A 24292-nucleotide genomic window follows, 5' to 3' on the forward strand; every position below is an offset into this window, starting at 1 on the left:
CGCATTTGGTACTGCACAGTTCTGGCAGTGCACGGTTACTTTTAGATGCTATGTTGCTGTAGCAATGAGCTACGGTGGTGTAGCTGACCACTCTGGCGATGTAGCATTGGCATCACGGTTTGTGCCTGCCAATGCTGTATTGCCATAACTCGTCACAACAATGATGTAGTGTCTCATGTAGTCACTCCCAGGTAGTCTGGGTTTTTTTCCTTCAGCAGTAAATAGCATGATTTTTGGAGGAATTCATGAACAAATTAATGAATCATTTAAATGAAGCAATAGCCACAGTTTTTTCAAGGCATATATGCTTTCTCAAATAGCTCTAGGAAGACCTGGCGTGCTGTTGTGGCTACAGTAGTCCAGGATATGTGAAAAGCAAAGTCTTTTTTGGTAATCTCTTTTACTGGACCAACTACTGTATAGTTGAAAGAGCTGTTAGACAAGCCTTTGGGCACAAAATCAAGTTTCTCTGACATTTCTTCCAGATATGCCGTTGGTCCAATAAAAGAGATCACCGGACAAGCCCTTGAATCTAGGAAGAAGAACTTTTTCAGGATGATGCGGGACAAGGTTGTATTCATTCTTTTGTAGCTATTCAATGTATGTGTACATTTTTCTGAAAAGACATCTCTAAATGACCTGATAGACTTTTGTGCCTGACATTCTGCCTTTCTATCAGATTGTGTGCCCATTTGCCCAGGCACCATCATCATGGTATCTGAGTGCCTCATGAGGCTTCAGCCAAGGTCCAGATGTTAAAAAAAATCCAAGAAGAGTAGAAAACATTAATGCAGCATCTGTCCCCACCAGCTAAATTTGCCTCAGGGAAATGACTGAGAGGAGTGGCACTGGAATGGGACATTGGAGACTAGGATGCTGCTTGCAGCTGTACTAGTGACTTTGTGTGTTTCTTTCCTCTCTCATCCTTTGACTCCTGTCAGGTGAGAGAGTGAGCTCTTTGGAATAGGAGCTGCCTATCTATGTCCAGGATCTGCTGTGGCAAGGGTTTGAACTTTGTTGGCAAAGGAAAAATTGCCTTAACTATGGCATGTCTGGCACTTCATCCACCTGATACCTCAGTACCTCAGAACTGAAATGGGCTGCTGGGAAGCTGGGACCCATTGCTAAGTGGGAGTTAGTTACTTAGAGAGAGGCTGTAGTCTCCTTGGGCTTATTCCTGCTTTGCTTTGCATGGCTAAATGGCATGTATGCAGCTGTGTAACTGCAGCTTTGGGAACTTGTGCAGCGTTTGCAATTCTGTTTCCTACAGAAATGGGGGTTGGAATTGCCCTCCATGTGTACTGTCCTGAAGGAAGTTCCTTCCTTTTTTAACCCCCAAACCTAGTTATTAGGCTATTAACCCAAGAAGCAGGAGACCCCAGTTTAAACTTCCTTCCCAGTGCCTCTCAGCATTGTCTAGAGTATTTTCCATCTACCCTTGAGCTGATAAATAGCACTGGGAAAATGTCTTCACCGGTTGCTTTCTTCCCATCCAGGAAAGCAGCCACCTCACTGACCACTGCATTTTTTAGCTAGCTGGCTTTCTTCTGGTTTCCTATGTCTCTTGGCTGCTTCGTGGGCCAGCAGGATTGGAGAGGCTGGACACATGTCTGCATTGTACTATCTGGTAGCTTGGTGGCTAGAGCCGCATCAGGCTATGGGCTAGTACCAGTGGGAAATGCAGATTCCAATCCCCAGCTTAAGGGCAGGCTGAGCACCAAAGACTCCTGATCACTGAGTGAGTGCTTCAGCTGTGCAGTTAAACCATGAAAGAGCCCTTTGTGAGTAGTCAGTATGCTTAATGGACATTTGCATAATTGCAAGCCCAGAGGTGAATTTCAAACTGTGCATAAGTGCCCAAATCCGTAGTCATGCAGCTGTCTGCTATCAGGGGTGCAAAGAACAACAGAATCTAGCCTTTTTCTACTGTATCCTTCTGAGTAATTGCTTTTCTTATTGCTCCCTTTTGTTCTTAGGTCGGACATGATGAGGAATCTCTCTGGGGGAACAGCACCTCGGTGTCGGAGTTCATCCTGCTGGGGTTCTCCAGCCAGCCCAAGACGCAGCTGCTGCTGTTTGTGCTCTTCCTAACTATCTACCTGGCGACCCTCTTTGGGAACAGCCTCCTCATCACACTTGTCATTAATGACTCCCGTCTTCACACACCCATGTACTTCTTTCTGGCCAACCTTTCCTTTGTAGACATCGGCTACACCACCACCACTGTACCCCAGATGCTGGTCCACCTCTTCTCCACAAAGAAAAGTATTTCCTATACTGCCTGTGTTGTGCAGATGTACATCTTCCTTTGTCTGGGGATAATTGAATGTATACTCTATGCTGTAATGGCCTATGACCGGTATGTGGCCATTTGTCACCCTCTGCGATACACGGTCATCATAAACAGGTCAGTTTATGTCAAGATGGCCATCAGCTCCTGGGTATCTGGCTTCCTCTCTGCAACGATTCACACAGGCTTCACCATGAGGTTGCCCTATTGCAGCTTCAGTGAAATCAATCACTTCTTTTGCAAGGTGCCAGCCATCTTGAAGCTGGCCTGTGCAGACACACGCCTCACTGAGCAGGTGACCCTTTTGATGGCAGTTATACTACTCCTCACCCCACTGTCTTTGATCCTAATCTCCTATGTATTCATCCTGGAAGCCATCCTGAGGATCAGCTCAGCTGAGGGGAGGTTCAAAGCCTTCTCCACCTGCACCTCACACATCACTGTTGTGACTCTCTTCTATGGTACCGCCATGTTCATGTACGTGCGCCCAGCCTCCAGCTACTCACCCGAGCGGGACAAAACGTTTTCCCTCTTGTATAATGTTGTGTCTGCCCTCCTGAATCCTCTTATCTACAGCCTGAGGAACAAGGAGGTCAAAGGAGCCGTACTCAAAATGACGGGCAAGACGGACCACTGAGTTACGGTGGAGGAGGAATGGTCCAGTGGCTCCCAGCTCCTCGGTTCTGGATCCTGGTCTGGGAGGGGAGTGGGGTTTAGTGACTTATAGCCAGTGGAGAAAAAAGTCAGGACGTCTGGCTATTTCTCCATTCCTGGAAAGTACAAAGGTCTCATGAATGAGGGTAGGGTAGGGATGGGAGTCAGTACTGTTGGATTGTCTTCTTCAAAATGAGAGAGAAATTGTATCTTCCAGGATAGAGTCACGGGGACTGCAAATCAGATCACCTAGATCTGGGCCAGACTGACAATAACACTTTCAGAAAGATAAAAGTCTACCTTCAAAACCCAGGAGTCCTGACTGGTTATGCCTGTGAACCACACTGATCCGCAGGCTTGATCCACTCAGGTTAAATGATTTGAATCGTTATTCAAGTGGTAGAACATTTTCAGAGAAACTCTCAGGACATATGAAAATCACTACTGCAGTCATCTCTTTTAGACTTAGGGAAGGTCACATTTTTGCCAGTGTAGCCATGTTGGCTGGGGATGCGAAATAATCATAAGCAAAATCCCTCTTTAGGACACAGGGGGTGCATCTACACAAGACACTTAGTGCACAGCAGCCTACTAACACTGCGCAGTAGTGCATCACAGCATGGACAGTGCTAATACGCTCCTGTGCAGTATTATTCGGCTACTGTGCAGTAGTGTCACTAAAAAGGCATTCGCTGGCACTCCTGCACAGTTCCTCTAGTTTCTGCATGTTTAGCTAGTACTTCATTAAGCAAGTACTAAATTAAATGTGCAGTAACTACTGAGCATTAATGTATGTGTAGACACACCCAGAAATGCTTCCGAAAGAGGGCTTTTTCCCAGCTTTGACTGAAGTTGTTCAAAGACGTTGTGTAGCCAGTCTGGTGATAAAGCCTCTTCTGTCAGTATATGCTCTGTCCTCACAAACCAACACCAGCCACTCTCAAAATGTCTCTCTTTGATATGCTTGCAGGCTGCTAAGGTGAGTGGTCTCACAGTGGCTTCACTGCTTCATTTCTGGGTTTATCGCATGAGACTTGGTGGGATGACATTATCCAGGAGAGCGCCCCTGGTAGTGCCAAGGGTCAGGTGTAGATGCACCCATTATGGCCCAATATAACTGGGCAGGTACAGCTACTGGGGCCAAGGCTTTATACTGAAAGCAAACTCTGGAGAGCCTGAGTTGGTGTTGGAAGCAATAAATGTCCTTCTTTGTTCCCCCAAGGCTGAAATTCACCCTTCTGCTAAGAACCCAACAAGATATATAGTCCATTGACAGGGTTCTGCCCACCCAGAACTTACCTGGTTTTATAATAGGAGGAAACTGCTGCACGGACACAAGGCATGTTCAAATTAATGCAATGGTGCCCATGTACGAAGTTAGACCGCAGTTACTAAACGTGTAACCAAAGTGGTGCAACTTTCTGTGTTTATTGGTTTTGTATTTGTTCAGACATAACTTCTCACAACAGGAGCAGCATGGTACCTAGTCTTTTTTTTGTGCTCTTGAAGAGGGAAACACATTAATAAAGCTGAACTTCATGAAAAGAGAAATGTCCATTAATATATTGGTTCAGTTTATTCTAGTTGGTTTCTGAGACTTTTGCTAAAAATGGCACAAATATTTGGTATTTGTATGTTGCAGCCACTTGTGATGTTGCAGCCAGGTATTTGTGATGTTGCAACCATGATGATCTAGGAATTACGTGAAAGGCAAGGGTTTTGGAGGGTGATATCTTTATTTACTGCAGAGTTATTCCAGATGATTGTTATGCATATCCTTGGGCTATTAAAACAGGAAACATAATTTCATAATTGCCAGGTGAAAAAAATGTTTTCCAAATGTACTAGCTATTATAAAAGGTCATTTTTTCACCTTTTACATTTCCTCCTTTTTGCAATTCAAGGTAGTGGTAACGATGGGGAAAAATGCAAATGCAAAACTTGAAATGAAAATAAAAAGTGTTTTGTAATCTCAAAATGAACTATTTTAAGTAATGTTGCACAAGTTTGGGGCATCGTTTGAACTTCATTATTGGTGCTTGTGCATGGATGACATTTGCAATCAAGAGAGCTCAAAGTAAAGGAAAATACAAGAAAACCTCAACTGGTTAGTGAACCAAGAAATGTATATTTCAAGTTGTGTTTTCTCAGAAAGGGCACATATGCTGCCCTAAGGATGCTGCAGTAGAAACACCAGTAGACTAACTCCTTCTTTTTACACAATATAAAAAAGAGACATCACAGGTAATTATTTCCTACATATATAATTCCAGTGTTGGTTACATTACATATTCAGTGCATTGGACTTTGTTAATTTTTCATATGCCTTCTCCAACTTCATGATGTATCTGTAAAAGCCTTGTATAGGGAGGTATTAGCTTTTTAGTGGATGCCACTTTAGATCAGGGATGTCAAGCATACAGCTCTTAGGCTGGATCTAGCCTACAGCACCACTCTATCCAGCCTGCCCAGGTACTGTAGACTGTAAGGTGGATAGAAAACTGGCTGGAGCATCAGGCTGAGAGGGTAGTAATAATGGCTTGATGTCTAGTTGGCAGCCAGGATTAAGTGGAGTATGCCAGCGGTCGATCCTGGGGCTGGTTTTGTTCAATATGTTCATCAATGACCTGGAAGGTGGCACAGAGTACACCCTCAGCAAGTTCATAGGTGACACCAAGCTGTGGGGAATAATAGATATGCTGGAGGGTAGGTCTAGAATTCACAATAACCGAGACAAATTGGAGGACTGAGCCAAAAGAAATCTCATCTGGTTCAACAGCACCAAGTGCCACGTCCTGCACGTAGGACGGAACAGTCCCATGCACTACTACAGGCTGGGGGCCTTCTGGCTGGGCAGCAGCTCTGCAGAAAATTGCCTGGGGGTTACAGTGGACAATAAGCTGAATGTGAACAAACAGTGTGCCCTTGTTGCCAAGAACGCTAACGGCATACTGGGCTGTATTGCTAGGAGTGTTGCCAGGAGGTCAAGGGAAGTGATTATTCCCTCTATTCAGCACTGATGAGGCCATATCTGGAATAACGTGTTACGTTTTGGTCTCTCCTCTACAGAAAGAACGTGGAGAAATTAGAGAAAGTCCAGTGGAGGGGAGCAAAAATGGGTCGGGGGCTGGGGCATATGACTTCTGAGGAGAGGCTGAGGGAACTGGGCTTATTTAGTTTAGGGAAGAGAAGACTGAGAGGGGCTTTAATAGCAATCAGTAACTACCTGCTGGGTGCTTCTAACGAGGATGGAGCTAGCCTGTTCTCAGTGACGCATCACAGGCAGGGACTCAAGATCCTTGCAGCATTGCCCCTCTGCAGGTGAACCAAGGTCAGTGTATCTATGAAACCTATACCCCCCATACACCATACACACAATGCTCAAAACACAACCTACAGCATGCAGTATCCGGAATACCAATAAGAAGTTATTTTCCCTGGCTGGCTGGTCACCTGTTGGAATCTTATATGACCCAGTAACTTAAACATTTTTTTTTTTTCAGTAATAATGATTTTGTGACTCTCTTAGGTTAATTGATATTTCTTTTAAATCAGCAGCTCACTATACTTATCTGTATTGTCTTAGCAATTGCCTCACCAGATCCCCTCTCAGGCTTCTCTTGTGGAGGCTGAACAGGTTCAGATCCTGTAGCCTCTCCTCATAGGGCCTGCCTAGTTCCCATCCCGCTCTGATCCCAGGCTCACAAACAAACAGTACGAAAAGCACCATACCATTCCCCGTGTCCTCGCTGATTTTGACAGAGCCGAGCCTTTGTTTGAGTGCTCGCCTCCATGATGGGCAGGGGTTCAGTCTTGCATCCCACTTCAGCCCGGCAGAGGGGCCCAGTCTGGGTGCCGGCGTGTTCATGCCCAGGGCCCTCTGCCTGGGTGCTGGCTTCTGCAGGGAGGGGCAGCTTGGTTTGGGTCCCCTTGACCTCATGGGACCCTACCTCCTTTTCCTGGCGGGGGCTAATGCTCCTGGTTGCACAAAAAGGAGCTGGTCAGAAATGGGTCCTGGACTGAATCCATCCCCACCAGCACCGGAGAAGGAAGGACTCCCCTACCTGCAAACAGCACCACTTGCAACACCCCATAGCCTGGCCCAGAGCCCACCAGCTACCCAGGACAGCCCTGCACTTCACCCTGCCCTCTCTGTCCCCCACTTACCCCCTCCAGGGTGGCCAGCACTCCTCCGCCATCCCCTCCATATCCATGGGAGTCTGGTGCAAATGAAAAAGTAACATGGCAGTGAAGAGAAAATCCAGCCTGTGGGCCCAGAGCTGGCACGTGGTGGAGTATGTGGGGAGGCTGGGGGGCAGTAACCCAGGGAGCAGGGGAGGTCAGTGCAGCACAGACCTGTCACCCCACCGGTCCCACTGTGCCATCCACACAGCTCACATGGTGCCCAGCGCTGCACACACAAGCCCTCCCCCCAGGGCAACCCCCCGCCCCCTCCACTGCGGGGCTGGCACACCAGGGGCCAGCCTTGCCCTGTGCGCACACGGGCACACGCACACTCCCCCTCCCCTGGGGCAGGGGCATGCAGAAGGACACCTCCGTGGGGCTGTCATCCTGTTCGCAGCCCTGCTCCCTCTGCGCCTTGAGGGCCAGCACCAGGAAGAGGTTCTGGCTCCTCAGCGCCTCCACTTGGGCCTGCACGAGAATCCCCCCAGCCCGTCAGAGCCTGCCCATGCCTGCGCCCAGCGTATCGGGCCCCGCACCCACCAGCGTTACCTCCCTGCGCACCCATCAGGTCCCTCCTCTCCCCACACGCCATGTGTCGGGACTCTGCTCCCAGCTTCAGCAGCCTCTGGGATGTCCCCCAGCCTGGCCAAGCTTGGCCTCAGCCTCTTCCCTCCCCTGCCCACAGCCCTGAGGACCCCTGCCCCATGCAAACTCACCCGGAGCCGCTCCTCCCTTTGCCGAGCGCTGTGGAGACAAAAAACCATTTCTGGGATCAGGGAGGTGGATGGCGCCGTCGCAGAAAACACCCCTTCCCCAGGCAGAAACATGCACAGAAGGTGGGATGGGCCCTGGGCTTGTGCCTCGAGCCCTGTGCCGCACAACGGGAACAGTCAGCTCCCTCCCCAGCCCCACACCTACCAGGACAGCACAGTTTCCATGTCCTGCTCTGCCTGTGCCAGCCGGGCCCGAAGCGCCTCCAGCTCCAGCTGCAAAAAACGAGACGGTGCAGGTTAGGGAGACGTCACGCCATGGCCTGTCTGCACACGTAGCCACCGGTTGACCCCACCTGTCCCTCTGGCCATGCATTCACCCGTCATCCCCCAGCCCAGCCCCAGCCTTGTCCCTCTGGTCCACCCCTCCATGCAGCCATGCCCAGCCCACTCGGTCTCCCTCACAGCCCCCAGCCCGCCTGGGTCCCGCTCACCTGCTGACGGCGCTGCCTGCCACGGGGTTTCTCCGCCTGGGGAAGGAAAGAGCTGCTGGGGCGATGGACTCCCCTGGGCAGCGAGTTCCCCATCTCCCCAGGGTGCAGGGATGGCAGCCCCCAGAGCCCTGGGGTTGGGCAGGGCTCACAGGCCTGGGTCCTGGGGGTGCCAGGGGTTGGCTGTTACCACCCATCTCAGGTGAGCCCCCACCTCCCACTCAGGGTCCCAGGTGCCCTCCGACACTCTGGTTTGGGAAGGACTGTCCCTGGGATCGGGGGATGAGCCCACGACCCCTTCCCTTATTCTTGCAGGGCCCGTGGAGTCGGCAGGGAGCGAGATTCTCCCCCGGGATCTCATGCCATGCATGGGGCTGGGAGGAGCACAGGGCACCTGGGGAGAGACCCCTGACCCCCAGATCAGACCCCACACAGCCCTGGTCAGGGCAGAGACTCACGGCAGCGGGAGGGTCCGGCCACATCTCGGCCCTGGCAGAGCTGCCCCGCACAGCTGGGAGGGTCTCCCCCACCCCTCCACTTCCCCCCGGCACTGCTCCTGGTCCTGGGGGGGACAAGGGGCACCGCGTCAGCTGCACCCACTCTGCTGACAGAATGGGTGGGTGCCAGGGCACGAAGGGATGAGGGGCAGTAAGGCTGGGGAGGGGTCTCCTGGCCCAAACAGGCATCTGGAGGGTGGAAGAAAGTGCTGTGGGGCTGGAGGGGCTGGATCAGCTCGGCCCCTGGGAATGGACACCGCGGAGGGAGAGGGGGTGCCCCCATGCAGAGACCTTGCCCCCTCCCCACGCAACCGCACAAGCCTCCCAGAGCTCAGGGTGGACCTTAACTCACTGGATGCAGGCTCTCTCCACTCCTGGCCTGCCCCCAGGGGAGGTAGAAATGCAACACCTTTAATGGGGGGGAGTTGCTCTATTGCCCGCCTGCCTGCGCCCAGGGTGGCATCTCGTGCTGAGGGGAGATGAGGGCTGAGCATCAGGCTGGGGGGACTGAGCACCGCTGTGAGGACGGGGGTCCCTCAAATGGGAGCAGAGGGCAGCAGGGCCATTGCCGGGGGAAGACTCGGGCAAGGGCAGGGGCAGGGGCAGGACCAGGGGCATAGGGAGGGCACCCAGGTGCCTGGGTTCCCAGATCCCCCGCGTAACCCTCCAGCCCCTGCCAGAGCAAGGGGAGCTCAGGGGTCCGGGCTCCTGGCCTGCCCCCGATTCCCTCTCCCAGAGCAGGGAGATAACTCAGGCCCCCTGGCTCTGCTGCCTGGTGCAATCTCCCAGCATGCTTTGGGCTGGGGCAGGACGCCTGGGGTGGGTGAGGACTCACGCTGGGCTGGTGCCCACCGGCTTGAGCAAAGCCCATGCAGATTAGGGCCCCCATGGGGATGGCAGGGCACGGACAGCTGTGGCTGCCCTCGATGGGCACCAAGGTCGCAGCTCCCACCCCTGGACTCCTGGGTCCAGGCTAGGCAGAGCCAAGCTGCTCTTGGAAATATTCCTTCACAGGCAGTGCTTAGTTTCATGATCCTTGCACCTCTTTGTGCTCCTGACTCGTGTTCCTCTTTAGGCTGTTGCTTGTGGTGCAAAAACTGCAGCCAGGACTGCCGGGCAGCTTGGCAGCGGGCTTGCAGAACAGCAGCCACCCAACGTACCCTGTCCAGTGCCTGTATGAGTGTGCATGCACACGGGCGCAAGCTGGTACTTAGTTCTTGTTAGGATGGTGAACCCTTGCATTTTCCCGCCTTTTTTCTGCTGACTTCTTGCAGCTCGTGCACTGCTTGCTAATGCTTGCTTTTTCCCGCCAGTTTTGCAATCTGCTCTTTCTTGTGCCCCTTTCCCATGTTGAGCTGAGCTGAACCTAGTTCGCAGTGCTCTGCGCGGTGCGTGTGCGGTGGCTGCACCCGTCCTAAGTTGCCTCCACTCTAATAGGGTTTTCCCCTGCTCTGCTCTGGCTAACGGGTATGAGGATCCCACAGGCAATTGCTTCATCGGATTCCCTAGTCGTTGGGCCTCACGTGGGGTTGAGGTTTAACACTTCTGTCTGCTGGTGTCGCAGCATGGAGATCTGGTCTGTCCACACTGTCTATTGGGAGTCTGAAAATGACGCTGGCTTTCCAAAAAAATTGGACTGAGGGGTTGTTTCTTTGGGGTATTTTTGAGTTTTACCTGAGCTGGGGCTCTTGTTACGTCTCCCACCATGAACTGCAGGAACGATCCTACAGAGCACAGTGCCTGGCAGCGGTGGAGAATGAGCATGGGAAGCCTTTGCATAATATTGAGTGTATGCTTCAGAGGAAATGACTCTCCATGCAGAAGCCAAAACTCATAATAAAATACAAGCCAGATGTTTGGCTACTATATGGGTGATCTTACTTAGAGGGACAAAGCTGTAGGAGACAGTCCAGCTTGGAGCAGCATCTTGCTTAGCCCTGTTGTTAACAGGACAGGAGCATGTGTTCACAAGAACTGTTCATAACCACATCGCTATCCAAGGGACCGGGATGGTGGACTGCTGGAGCCCCATTTCTGGGTACTAAACTGAAGGCTGCATTAGAGCTGCCATAACCTTGAGCCCTGCCAGAAGAAAAGGCAGTGCCTGGGCGTGTTGTTCATCATGTAAAAACATGCCAGGGACAGCTCCCGCCCCTGAGTCTTGCTGTGCCATGAGTGCACAGGCCCACAGTGGGGAAAGCTGGAGTCTTGCTGCATCCTTGGATCTCTGGAAAACTGTGCCTTAGACACAGAGCTGCTCCCTAGTGCACCACATTGCACGTGTCGTATCCCTCCAGGGTCCCGCCTGTGCTCCATCTGGGGCAGACGCCAAGTGAGCAGTCCCTTGCCTCTTTCAGGAACTTGCAGACTGTCACTGTGCTTGGTCCTGGCTGTGCAGGGCGGAGGAACAACGACTGCACGACCCTTCTCGCCTCGCCCAAGCTGGGAACAGCCGGGGTCTGGCACTACATTGGCAGCAACCTCCGAGATGCTGCTTTGGCTCTATGCTGCTGGGTTTTGTGAAACCAGGTCCTTGCACTGCAAGCTCCTGTAGGGTAGGAACGATCTCTGCTCTGCATTTGTATATCTAGGGCAATAGTGTCCTGGTCGGTGACTGCAGCTTTCAAGTAATACCCAGTGCAGATGAAGGAGGATGCTAGTGGTGTGAGATTTGCATATCACCCCCAGTGAACTCCTTGAGGGGAGACTCTATATTTGGCAACCCCAACTTGGACATCAATATTGTGAAGTGTAGCAGCAGGGAAGTCTGCATCTCAAAAGTGGCCTCAAGTGTTTCGCAGCACAGTCAAGTGTTGGTGCAAGGGAAACATCTAGCTGTTCCTTTGCATCAGCCAGGGAGTTGTCTACAGGCTAACACTGAGCTGCAGTTAGTTATAAGCACACAAAACAGAAAGCTGGCTGAGGTTCCTTTGAACCGTGTCCCTAAATGCATCCTTGGGCAATACAGTGCATCTCTGTGAGCTTTGCTGTTCTTAGAAAGGCTTGGAGGTAGTTGGGAAATATTGGCCTCCTTACATTGGATCCAATGGCATTGCCCACGCCATTGAGGTGGGGGGGGCAGGACCCCAAACGATCCCTACCACCTCCTGTGCAGAACTGCTCCTTCTACCCCATGCCCCCAGCAGAGGATGACGATGCTGCCAGGGTTACCCTGGGAGAGCATCAACCATGACCCATGCCAGGCACCTGGCTCTTTCATGACAGGGGGTGCTGTAGACCTAGCCTCCAGCATGCCTCACCCCACAAGCAGCTGCATCTCAGCACTTGGTGCATAATCAACTCCCGATACAGCCTTCTTGAATCATGTGGCTCAAACCAGGACACAGGACCCCAGGGGAGGCCTCAGCAATGCTGAACAGAGCAGGAGATTCATTGCATCTGTTGCTAATTGGCAATACCTCTGACATTTCAGTTGACTGAAGGTCATTGAGTGGCCTGTAGTTACCCGGGTCCTCCCTCCTGCCCTTCGTGTGGATGGGTGCAACACTGGCCCTCTTCCAGTCCTCAGGGACTTCTCCAGGGCGTCACGAGTTGTGGAAGAGTTTCACCAAGGGTTCCTCAATGACTTCGGCCAGCTCCTTCAGCACTCTTGGATGAAGATCATCTGGTCCCACTCACCTGTCCATGTCTAATATTTTTAGTTGATCACATGCCAATTCTACGGCAATAGTAGGAAGGCAGTTATTCCTGCCGTGCTCATCCTGTACTCCACCTGGCGCTGTTTTCCCCTTGGTCCAGTGAAAGACTGAGGCGAAGTAGTCATTCAGGAGTTCAGCTTGCTCCTGGGTGCTGGTAACCAGCTCTCCTGCGTTGTTGAGCAATGGCCCCACACTCCCATTTGTTTTCCTCCTGTTCCCCATGTACCTAAAGAAGGACTTCTAGTTGTCCTTGATTTCTGTTGCTAATCTAAGCTTGGTCGCCACTTTAGCCTTTCTTGTCTGTTCCCTGCAAATGCGGCCATCCTTGTATAGTCCTCCTTGGGGCCTGCCCGAGCTTCCCTTGTTTGTACGCCTCTTCCTTCTTTCTTAAGGGGCCCGGGATTTCCCTGTTTAGCCAAGAGGGCTTCCCAGCTCTTCTGTTACCTTTTCTCTGCATCGGAATGGACTTCCTCTGTGCTTCCCTACTTGTTGATTGAAAAATGTATGCCCCAAAGAACTTATGCTCTAAATCGGACATATAGGCTGTTTGCAGATGTTGGCGGGGGGAGAACAGCACTTTACTTTAAACTCCGCGCACTTCTGTGCTAAGCCCAGCGCAGGCCTAGAAGAAGCATCGCATTAGTTGGAGTTGGCTTTCCCAATGTCTGTATAGGTCAGACACATTAGCGGGGCTTTTCGGCATATTTTTCTAATTGCTGATTGAATTGTGAGTCCTTATTTGTTCCCCTTTTCAGCAAAGCGCATACGTTCATGCTTTGTGAGGATCCTAACCATGTCAGCACTGGGTGGACCTCAACCTGATGTCGTTTAATACAGAAAAATGGAAAGTGCTCCATCTGGGGAGAAATAATTCACAGCACACTTACAGGTTTGTCAGGGCTACGCTTGCCAGCACCATGACTGAACGAGACCTGGGTGCTGTGATAGGACCCGAACTAATGGGCACAAACTGATTGAATAGCGCTTCAGGCTAGATATAAGGAAAAACTTCTTTACAAGCCGAGTGCCGAAGGGTCTGGAACAGGCTCCCTCCAGAGGTAGTACAGTCCTTCCCCTGGCCATCTTCACCAAACATAGCGACACCCGTCTTGCTGGGGTCGTCTGATCTCAGCAGTCTTTCCTGCCCAAGTGCAGGGGACAGGACCCGATGACCTGTAAGGTCCCTTCCAGCCCTGAACAGCTATGAAACTAGCAGTCGTTGTGCACTTGCTCATACTTCTCCTGCAATCCTGTTGCTGGGGTAGACAGCCTTTCATCTCCTCGAAATATGGCCATCCCACATCCTCACAGATGAAAGGAAATGGGCTCAGAATAACAGAACAGTTGATATTTAGGATGTAAGAAAGATACTTCAAAAACCCTTTTCAGGCGGGCTCTTTGCTGGTTTGTTCGTGTTTTCTTCTTTCTGTCTCTTGCATTAGAAAAATTAGGCCCTAATTTCCTGCTTATCTCTCTCTTCCTTTCTCTGTCTCTCTCACATCTCTTCCCCTTCCTCCCCGTTCTTTGCTGCTGGATTTTGGCAGTCATTGCAGGGCCTGAAATGGGACATCACAGTCTGAGGTTGAAATGGAGATGGCTGTCGGGCAAGCCACTTGGAGAGGGAAGAAGATGCTGAGTTTTGGGTTGGGAAAGCTGCTATTTGGGGTATCTCCCTCACTTGTGATATTGCAGGCCAGGTCCTCCAAAATCTACCAACCTATCTTATGCACAGCAATAGCAAGTGGAAAGTTTGGCTGGGGGAGAGGGATATCTTTCAGTAACAACAAGGGACAGAGTTCCCCTCTCCTAATGGTCCACAATTTAAATAGGAAGAAATATAGCTGTACTCAGTCAGAGCTGCCTGATGCATGTGCCATGGGCAGACATACTGTTTCAAACTCCTTTGAAGCCCTCCGAATGGTGAGGGTACAGACATGCAGGGCCCAAGAGGCAGTCAGAAATGGCCCTTAAATAGAGAGGAACAGCTTTGCAATATTTCCTGGAACATCGGCTCGCCCCAGCAGTCCTTCAGCATCCCACAGTGCCTCGCTCTTGCCGCTTCCTCCATCGGCAGTTCCTTGGGGAAACTGTGGAGGCCAAAACACGCCGGGATTCCTGCTCTCCGGCTGTTGCCTGCTCCCCCAGCCGTGGTGACGTGCTCTGGACAGGCAGGGAGTTGAGGGGGAACAGGCACATGTCTGCACAATGCCCAGCACGACATGCTCCTGGATGTGGAGCCCTTTGATTGTGCATCTGTCCCTGCGCTCAGCCTTCCTCCAGGGTCTGCATGCTGTCTCTGACACCCTCGCCCATAAAACATCCTGGGTCTTCAATCAGTAGCGGGCTCCAGGACTGTGGAAACCACATCCCAGTCCATACAGGCGACTCCTGGGATTTCTGTTGCCTTCTATTTCATTGTTACTAAAGCTTCAAGTTCTTTAGCGCCAGGATATATCTTCTTCCAAGTGCAGCGTGCACTCGCTTCACTCTTACCAAAATCGGAGGCGAGTGGAGCAGGCAGTCCTGTCAACACTTTTTTCTTCAACTTCATCTCTTCTCCTTGGCCTTTCATCACAGCTTCGCAGCTTCGAGGAGGCATTTAACAACACAGGTAACTTTAGCAGCTGCCCTTTTTGCCTGGCAAGGTCTTGCCACGCGGCTCGAGATGACTACCGAGATGGACAATGCAAATCAGGTACGGGAATTGAAACCACCCAAATATCGCATGCTCTGCCACGTGGCAGCTGCTGCTACTTTTAGAGCTGGCAAAACCACCTTAGTTGGCAAACAGGAGTGATGACAATTTGGCATAAAATGCCCTTGGAATTGGCTTTTTTTCTCATCTCCAGAGTGAGTGCCCTTACTGTGCTCCTGTAGGAAGTCTTGTCCTGCTGCCAGTCAGCAGCTCAAACCGCTCTTTCCTCCTCCCTCCAACCTGAAAGCCCTTGACTGTGCTCAACAAAGTGGCCCGACATTATACTGTTTGAAGCTAGTTCTTCATCTATAGCAACTGGATTAGCCCTAGTAGCTCACGTGGGTTTTAAAGCTAGCTTTGCAAGAGGATTAGCGTGTGACTAATAGTCTCAGGTTGTGGCCATAAGGGTAGGAGACCCAACGGGGGCACAGGATGCTTTGTTGAAGTCCAAAGTCTGGCTTGAGCCCTGGCCTATGGTTGTTGTCTTTCTAGACCAGGAACAGGGGAAGTCCATGTCAGCTGCCTCGAGGGACTTTTTCAGCCCTTCACGCTCCGCTGTTTCCTTGTATTGTAGTGTTTAAACCACGCTGCGGACATGAGGGATCAAGGGGTTTTCTGTTTGTGCCTAATTTGGCTCTTCTGGGAGAGGCCTGACTTCTCAGACATCAGGCTCCTTGCTGTTGCCTCAGGGTGCCCTTTCAAAACCCCTGGCTGCGTTTGAACGTGCCGTGCCAGCGGTGCGAGAGGTGCAGACTCCCTTGTCCAGCAGCGAGTCTAGCTCAGCTGCTGGTAGCGCCCAGCGAGCCGGCCCGGTCCCAGTCTCTGGCCGCCAGCATTGATCCGTGCTTGGGCAGAAATATTCTGGGCGTTTCTTGCTCCCAGTGACCAGGAGATTGAAAATAAAAGGGAGAGACCTTAACTTGTCTCCCCTTTTGCCTCACACCTGGCATCAGTGGGGAGGAAACTACGCTGAAAGTCTAGGGCCGTGTTCCCAGCGGACCTGACCCTGCGGTCCCGTTCTTGTCATGCTAAGGTAGTCCAGGGCCAGGCCTGCAGCATTGCTGGAAACCTGGTCATTTGGAGAAACATGGAGCCCTGTGCTAGCGGATGTGAATGTCATGGTTGGTTTTAATGTAACAATATCCATGGAGTTTTGATTCCCGTTTGGAAACTGGAGAAAACTCTAGCTTCTCCCCCAAGAGTTTTACCTGCCTGCAGAGCAGCCAGAGCACAGAAAGCTGCTCTGCAGCCTGTCCCTTGCCCCCCATGTCCTAGAGGCATGCCTCCGCTTGGCAGGACTGCCTTGAAGAATTGTAGAGAAGTGCCATTTCTGCGGCTCTTTCTGTCCTGGACCTCTCCAAGAGGGCAGCTCTGTTGCAGACACCTTGGCCCTGGACTGAAGCTAGGAACTCCCCTTGTTACTTTGGTCCAGATGGGAATGACTGATGTCCACTGTTGACACCGGGTAAATGTATCAGCAGTATGCAAATCCCACTTGCAAAAAGGCCTTAGGCATTTAAGAGATGACATCTCAGTGGAAACCACTGGGTCTTGAGCTTCAAAGTGCCTTGGCAACTTTGAAAGTGGGACACAGGGTGGTGTGGGATGGTGACCTGCTCTCCACTCCATAAGTCCTTGCTTCCTGTATTTGCGGGCAGGAATGGTGCCTCTGCTAGAGGCACCTTATTTATTTATAGCTTTCTTTTTCATACACGTATTCAGTAGAAAATGGCAGTATTAAAATGTGGTACGTGAGGATGGGTTTTTTCCTCTCCTCTTCTCTTCTTTCTCTCAGGCTCCAGCGGTGTCACTTTAGGTTACCGTATTACCGCAGTTCGAACCGGGCTGAGGGCAGGGACACGTATGGTTAAGTACTTCTGAAAATCAGGCCTTCAGAGTTGCTTGTCTGGGCTGCAGATCCTCTCTCCGTTCTCCGTCAGAGAAAAGCTTGTTTAAATGAAGTGTGTGTGATTCAGAAGGCATTGAGACAGCTATTGTGTGTCCCCATGGTTGGGAAAGGGGCGTTTTAAATTCTTATCATGAAATGTTCTGGGATTAAAACAAATGCAAGAAGATCTTCCATGTGCAGGCTGCTTGCCTCACGCACTGTCTGAGATTTGGAAATGCATGCATGCATCTCTTTCTTCATCATATGGATGCAGTACTCCAATTGTGGCGTGCCCAGCGGCGCATAGAGGGGAAGGATCACCTCCCTGGACCTGCTTGTGATGCATCTGTAGATGCACGACAAGGTGCGATTAGCCTTACCGGCCACTTCCTCGCATTGGTGGCTCATGTCCATCCTGGAGTCAACAATGACTCCAAGATCCCTTTCCGCAACCATGTTGGCAAGAGGGGTGATTCCCAGCCTATAGGTGTGTTGCTGGCTCCTTCTCCCTAGATGCAGCATCCTGCACTTGGTCTGCATTGAATCCCACCCTATTCTCATGCGCCCACCTCTGCAACCTGTCCAGATCTGGCTGGATCCTGTCCCTCTCTTCTAGCATGCCCACCTCTCCCCACAAAAGTACCTCACGACAAGGATGGGATTCGAACCCACGTGTGCAGAGCACAATGGATTAGCAGTCCATCACCTTAACCACTCGGCCACCTTGTCATGCTTGATACAGCTCCTACCACAAAAGGAAAAACCTTTATCGATACAAAAAACAGCACCTGTTCACCCATACAAAGTCCTGCTGCCCACCCGGACCCCTTGTAATATCCGCATCGCGCGCAACACACACAGAACAACTAAGTCCATCTTGTCGGACCTTTTGCAAATCTCACCCTGCAGGTAGCAGTGCTGCTGGAAGGTCTTGGGCCATTCCTGCAGTATTCATAGATTCATAGATTGTAGAGTCGGAAGGGACCACAATGGATCATCGTGTCCGACCCCCTGCCCCGGCAGGAAAGAGGACCGAGGTCAGATGACCCCAGCCAGGTGACTATCTAGCCTCCTCTTGAAGACCTCCAAGCTAGGTGATAGCACCACCTCTCTTGGGAGCCCATTCCAGATCCTGGCCACCCTTACGGTGAAAAATGTCTTCCTAATATCTAACCTAAATCCACTCTCAACTAGTTTACACCCGTTATTCCTAGTCACTCCCTGGGGCGCCTTAGGAAACAGCGCTTCCCCTATTCCCCGTTGACATCCACTAATAAATGTATAGGTGGCCACAAGATCTCCCCTCAGCCGTCTCTTGTGAAGGCTGAAGAGATTCAGCTCTCTCAACCTCCCCTCGTAGGGTCCATCACAAAGGCCACTAATCATGCGAGCGGCCCTCCTCTGGACCTCTCCAGATTCCCCACGTCCCTCTTGAAGTGCGGCGCCCAAATCTGGACGCAGTACTCCAACTGCGGCCTGAGCAGTGCCGCATAGAGGGGGAGCATCGCCTCCCTTGAGCTATTAGTCATGCACCTGCTAATGCACGACAGGGTGCAATTGGCCTTGTGGATGGCCTCGTTACACTGCTGGCTCATGTTCATCTTGGAGTCAATTATGACTCCAAGATCCCTCTCTGCCTCCGAGCTGCTGAGAAGGACACTCCACAACCTATAGGTGTGCTGGGGGTCCTCCTTCCCAGGTGGAGTACCTTACATTTATCTTTATTTAATTGCATCCTATTTCTCTCTGCCCATTGATCCAACCTGTCCAGGTCGGCCTGAATCTGCTCCCTGCCCTCTGGTGTACTAACTTTGCTCCATAACTTGGTATCATCAGCCAACTTGGAGAGGGTGCTCTCCATGCTCTCGTCCAAATCGCTGATGAAAATATTAAATAATATTGATCCGAGGACCAAACCCTGTGGGACCCCACTGCCCACCTCCCTCCAGGCCAAGAAGGACCCATCCACCACCACTCTGGGTGCGGTCCCTAAGCCAATTGGCTATCCACCTGACCGTGTAGGCATCCACTCCACAGTCTGCTACCTTCCCAATGAGGATAGGGTGCGAGACTGTGTCAAATGCCTTCCTAAAGTCCAGGAAGAAGACATCAGCCTCGCCTCCCGCGTCCAGGCAGTGTGTGACCTGGTCATAGAAGGCTACAAGGTTTGTCAGGCAGGATCTACCTGTAACAAACCCGTGCTGGTTTCCCCTCAGCATCGTTTCCCCTGCTGGGCCTGCACAAATGTGCTCTTTGATTATTTTCTCTAGCATTTTCCCAGGAATAGAGGTCAGACTGACTGGCCTAAAGTTACCCGGCTCATCCCTTCTCCCTTTGTTGAAAATGGGCACCACATTGGCCCTTCTCCAGTCCTTAGGGACCTGGCCGGAGCACCACGAGTGCTTGAACAGCTGTGCCAGCAGCTCAGCTACGACACTGGCCAATTCTTTCAGCAGCCGTGGATGGAGGTCATCCGGGCCTGCTGCCTTGTACCCATCCAGCTCCTCCAGGAGCTCCTTAACTATTTCAGAACTAACCATAGGCGGACTGGTGCCCTGTGGACATCCGTCAGTGATCGAGGTGGGGGAATTGGCTTGGTCGGTACTTAGAAATACTGAAGCGAAGAACTCATTGAAGAGCTCTGCTTTTGCCCCGCGTCAACCAGCAACTGTCCTGATTTGTCCTGCAGGGGCCCAACGTTGCTCTGAGCTTTCCTTTTGCCCGCTATATACCTGAAGAAGGACTTTTTATTGTCCTTGATTGTTGAAGACAGCCTGAGCTCAAGCCCCGCCTTGGCCTGTCTAACTGATTCCCTGCAATAGCGCGCCAGGGAGATATATTCCTCCTTGGTGGCTGTTCCCTGCTTCCATTGCCTATACAGCTCTTTCTTTGCCCCCAGACTCTCCTGGAGTTTCCTGTATTGAAGTGGCTGAGTCAGATGCTGGGACCATGAAAAGGGTTGGTCCTCACCAAACCGCTGGTCATCAAAATATTGGGGGTGGGTGGAAAGAACAGTGCTTTAATGTTATTCATGTGTGTGGCCCCTCTTATTCCCTTATTGCTCCTTTGAGACTAGGCTTTGGATTTAGCACCAGTGGATCCCCCTGCAGCGATTCATGGTGCAATTGTTTGTCTCTTTTCTCTTTCTTCCTCAGGGCACGCTGGACAGGTGCTCTCAAATTCAGCCCAAGCGGATCTTCTCGGGTGAAGCTGTCGTTTACAACGGCAAAGCGCATAACCGTGCGGGGAAACTACCGAGCGTGCTCAAAGGCATTTCACTACGTCGCACGTGAACTCTCGCGGAACTTGTTCGAAACCTCAAGGGTAAACCACGAGGAAATGGAGTCCAGATTCAGCAACATTACTGAACCCTGAAGATCACAGTCCGCTTGAGACCTAAGTACCCGTGCAGAGGGATCCCGCAGGGTTTGGGGCGCAGGCTTGGAGCCCAGCGTAGAGCTGGCCTCTGGGTCCCTCCGCATCTTCCTGGACTCATGTCCTCTCCACGCGAAGAAGGAGAAGGGAACTCGCTGGGGGAGGAACATGTTATATGTGTTTCTACTGGCCCGGCAGGTGAAGAGAGATGTTCATTTGGCCAAAATCCACTCTTGCTTATACCCAGGAAGCCTGAGGCTGTCTGGGCTTGTGTGGGCTCACCTGACAGGAGAAAATGGCCCATTGGAGAGATGATGATCAAGCACATGGTTACATTAAGCTGGCACAGTTTGGCACTGGTCCATGGACAAGCCGATAGATGGGAGAAGAGAAAAGACTGTCTATTTCCATTACCCGGGGCATGACATGACACAGGCCCACCAAGCAGAAAAGGGTTTTTGCTTATAACACTTAAATGAAATGAATAGCAATTTTCATACTTTGCTTCTCCCTCCTCTTCCCCCCCAGGACTTCCCGCTTTAACAAAAGTGGTGGTGATTGCGTGCGTCTCCTCAAGGGAAATGATTGATATTTCTAAAACTCCCACCAGGTAATTGCATGACGGAAACATCTTTGAGCAGCTGTTGCCCTGTTTCAAATCAGGACTGGCTGGAGCCAGGAGCCCGGCAAGACTTTTCCAACTTCTGTCCCCTTGACTTCTGCCCCACGTCGTCTCGGCTCTGAACACTTGTGTGGCAGGTTTCTTTCTGCCACAGCAGTGTTAGGGTCCCTGTCGGGGTCCCGACACCTGCTTGGACAGTGTCTAGCACAAGCAGGGTTGTCCCCTCTCCCATGAGTGTCGGCATGAAGGAGTGTGTCCACACTTCACAGTATACCATGAGATGTTGTCCCCTTAAATGTGCGGGATAATCTTGTTAGGCTGCTGACAATATACAAAGCATGGTTTATGGCTTGATTGTTTTTTTCTGGTAGCTTTTCAGTTGGCTAAACCTGAACGAAGCTCAGACATCGAATCTTTCATGTAGTTTTCTGTATGTAGGTCATAGCTTAGGTGCTGCTCATCCAGTTCTTATGCAGATCATTTGTAAGGGTTCAGCTCCTGTTCCCATCAACCCACCCGGGAGTCGGATGAAATCAGGACATTCGGTCTGAAGGTGGCAGTGGAAGCAGAACTGGAGCCCTGGCCTCTGCTGGAGCTGTTAATGCGGACGGTTGGCAGGATCAGGTTAAATTTTGATTGAAAGGAAGCCCCTGCTCTGTTTGGTCAGCTTTACCTTTTTGTTTCCTCCTGTGCCAACATTGTGTTTGGGCCATTTAATTTTCAACATTGTTTGGGGAGCTATATTGCTTTAGTTTAAGAAATGAAAACCCGGTTGTCTGTTCAACAGAGCTGAACCCGCAGTACAGCCCCAAGGGGGCGAATGTGTCGAGTCCTTTGTGGGGACACAAACAAGCTCTTGTATCATGCTTACACTGTACCCTTGTACTTCAGTGAGCTCTTATATTGTGCTTGCTTTAGGGGAAACCCCACTCTCGACATGCATGAAGTTAAATGAGCAAGCCACTGAACTGCTTTCTGCATTACAGTGCTCCTTATCTCCCTGGCTGTATCGACACAGCAAGTAGTTCTCCAAAGAGATGGAAGGAGTTTGCTGTTAAACTAATGTGCCTGTCATTTCAACTTGTCAGCACTGGATTTACAACTACTTTGTGTGCCTCTGCCTTCCCCTCTCTCCTTGCCCTGGAAATAGGTGAAATAATATCTTACTCTCATATATCATCTTCACTCTGAGCAACAGTGATTGATATCAAATAGGAGCATCCAGTAAAATGACATTGTCCACTTCATTTAGCTTTATACCGTAAAACAAGCTGCCTTCGTTAAACAGCTTGCATTTTGCTCCCCATTGCTGTTCTTTTTTTTTTTTTTTTTTTTGATTGCGGGATACTACAGATAAACATAAAAAAAAATCCCACCAAGCTTTTCATTGTTATCAAAGCAGAGAAATGGAAGCTATTTAGCTGGATTTATTGATCATCTTAAGGAAAATGTTTGCTCTGTGTGAAATATCCTATTAGGCTGGGTGTTTATATAAATGTGATAGTGTATATTGGGGAAAGGGAAGCAAGCTTCAACACTGAGCGATGACTAATTGAAATGACATTTTTAGAAGAAATTTGTTTTACTTATTTCCTGTTCTGGGTTCGGTTCCTCGGATCCCTCTCTCACCTGATCGCACTTCCAAGCCGCACAGCCGGGGCCAAACTCTTTGTCACCCCCGAAGAGCTCCAGCCACAACTACCGTCACAGCTGTGTCAAGGGCCCCCGTGACAGCACCGCTGCCCCCGACACTCTGCTGGAGGGTGCTGTGGCAGGGCCTTGGCCCTTTGGTCTGCATGGCACACTGGGGCTCAAACTCTTAGGACCAGAGGATGAAAGGAGGACTTGGCCTTCAGACCGGCAAGCACCTGTTGCTCTCTGTAGACCGAGGTGTCTGGAGCTGGGTGCCTGCATAGCCCCAGCCACGGAGCCAGGCTCCCCTTGGCTAACTTGCTCTCCGTTTGGGACTTTTTAACTCTTACATGGACTGCACATGCAGAATGGTACACTTCTTCTCCTGGGGAAGCCTTTCATGGCTTGTCATGCTCTTTTGCTGACACTTAAAAAATTGCCTAAAACTGAACAACTAAGCAATTGAAGCGAAGGACTGAGAAGGGAGAGGAATTCAATGAAGGCTGCTTATGAGAGCGCTGTTGCATCTAGAGATGTTCTTGTCCATCAGTGATGCTCAGCCTCTAGCTTATGGCCTGAGTCCGGGCTGTGGGCTGTCGTTCACCCCATAGCGCTCCTCCTGGGCCCAGGGATGTGCTGGCAGGGGGGTGGTGGCAGTTTGAATCCCAGAGCCCTAGAGTTAACACTGCCACCACTGCAGACCCCAGGGGCACGCTGGGCTGGATGGCGTGACCCCGTTTGCAGGTTGCACCGTGACTTGGCATGCGGGGCCAGACCTGTGGGCCGCCCCTGTGTGTTAAGCCCCTGCTGGATCAGGCCCATGAACCAACTCGGTCCATGGGGCTGGCAGGTTGAGCACCACCATTGCACATAGCTGTGCTTGAGGATCAGTTGATTTTTTATGTTTTCTCCCTCTTATTTTCACAGTGTATTCCTAGAAGATTTCCTTGGTGACAGGAAAGGAGACCAGGCTCCCCAGCTGGAGTTCGAACAGCTGCCTTTTACTCATCCCCTCTTCATCGTCTGGTACAACAGGAGCACCTTAAGTGCATGGCTCACTGCGCAGGGGTAGGTATCTCCTCCTGGAGATGCAGTGTCTGTTGATAGCCAGCCACTCTTTCTTCTTTCTTAAAAGTATACTGTGGGATGGGAGGTTGTTTCATGCCATGTGAGGTGGTTGGCTCCAGAGATTTCAGTACGTGACTTTAAAAACGTTCAGCTCTGGCTCAGGGCTGGGGTCCCATGCAGGTCAATGAGACCCCAAAGGCATGGCTGTCTGGGCCTTGCCGTGGCACCCTGGGGAGCGTCTTGGTGCACTTCCCACTGGACAGGTGTCTGTCCTGAACGGAAAAGCTTGCCTGGCAAAACTGTCAAGGGTGAGGTTTGCTGGCAAAGGATGTGGGGAAGCTCCTCATGCTATTGGGCTGGACATCTGTGACTGAAAGACTTCAAACCCCAAGGCTGCCAGTCTGATCATCTGGTCTCCTTTTTCCTTTCGTTTAAAAAAAAAGCAGCGTGAGCCCAGCCTTGTTGAAGCGTAGTCGGGCAGGGACACTGGGCCAGGTCCTGCCCCCAGTGCCCCACCAGACATTGC

General features: G+C 51.1%; 1 protein-coding gene, 1 long non-coding RNA gene and 1 other non-coding gene across 3 annotated transcripts; 1 reads left to right on the top strand and 2 right to left on the bottom strand.

Annotated features, from left to right (window-relative positions):
- Nucleotides 1–1766: 1766 nt before the first annotated feature.
- Nucleotides 1767–2927, top strand: LOC132243712 (olfactory receptor 2K2-like). The gene is made up of 2 exons (XM_059714109.1): nucleotides 1767–1781; nucleotides 1977–2927. Exons 1-2 carry the CDS (start codon nucleotides 1767–1769, stop codon nucleotides 2925–2927), a joined length of 966 nt encoding a protein of 321 aa, XP_059570092.1.
- A 5126-nt stretch (nucleotides 2928–8053) lies between these two features.
- Nucleotides 8054–9113, bottom strand: LOC132244154 (uncharacterized). Its single transcript, XR_009455752.1, has 3 exons — nucleotides 8789–9113; nucleotides 8334–8369; nucleotides 8054–8115 (listed from the first exon to the last, which is right to left on the bottom strand). It is a non-coding gene; the product is annotated as an uncharacterized LOC132244154 (long non-coding RNA).
- An 8603-nt stretch (nucleotides 9114–17716) lies between these two features.
- Nucleotides 17717–17798, bottom strand: TRNAS-GCU (transfer RNA serine (anticodon GCU)). The gene has a single exon. It is a non-coding gene; the product is annotated as a tRNA-Ser (tRNA).
- Nucleotides 17799–24292: the final 6494 nt, after the last annotated feature.

Source organism: Alligator mississippiensis, chromosome 11, assembly GCF_030867095.1.
Source record: "Alligator mississippiensis isolate rAllMis1 chromosome 11, rAllMis1, whole genome shotgun sequence".
NCBI lineage: Eukaryota > Metazoa > Chordata > Crocodylia > Alligatoridae > Alligator > Alligator mississippiensis.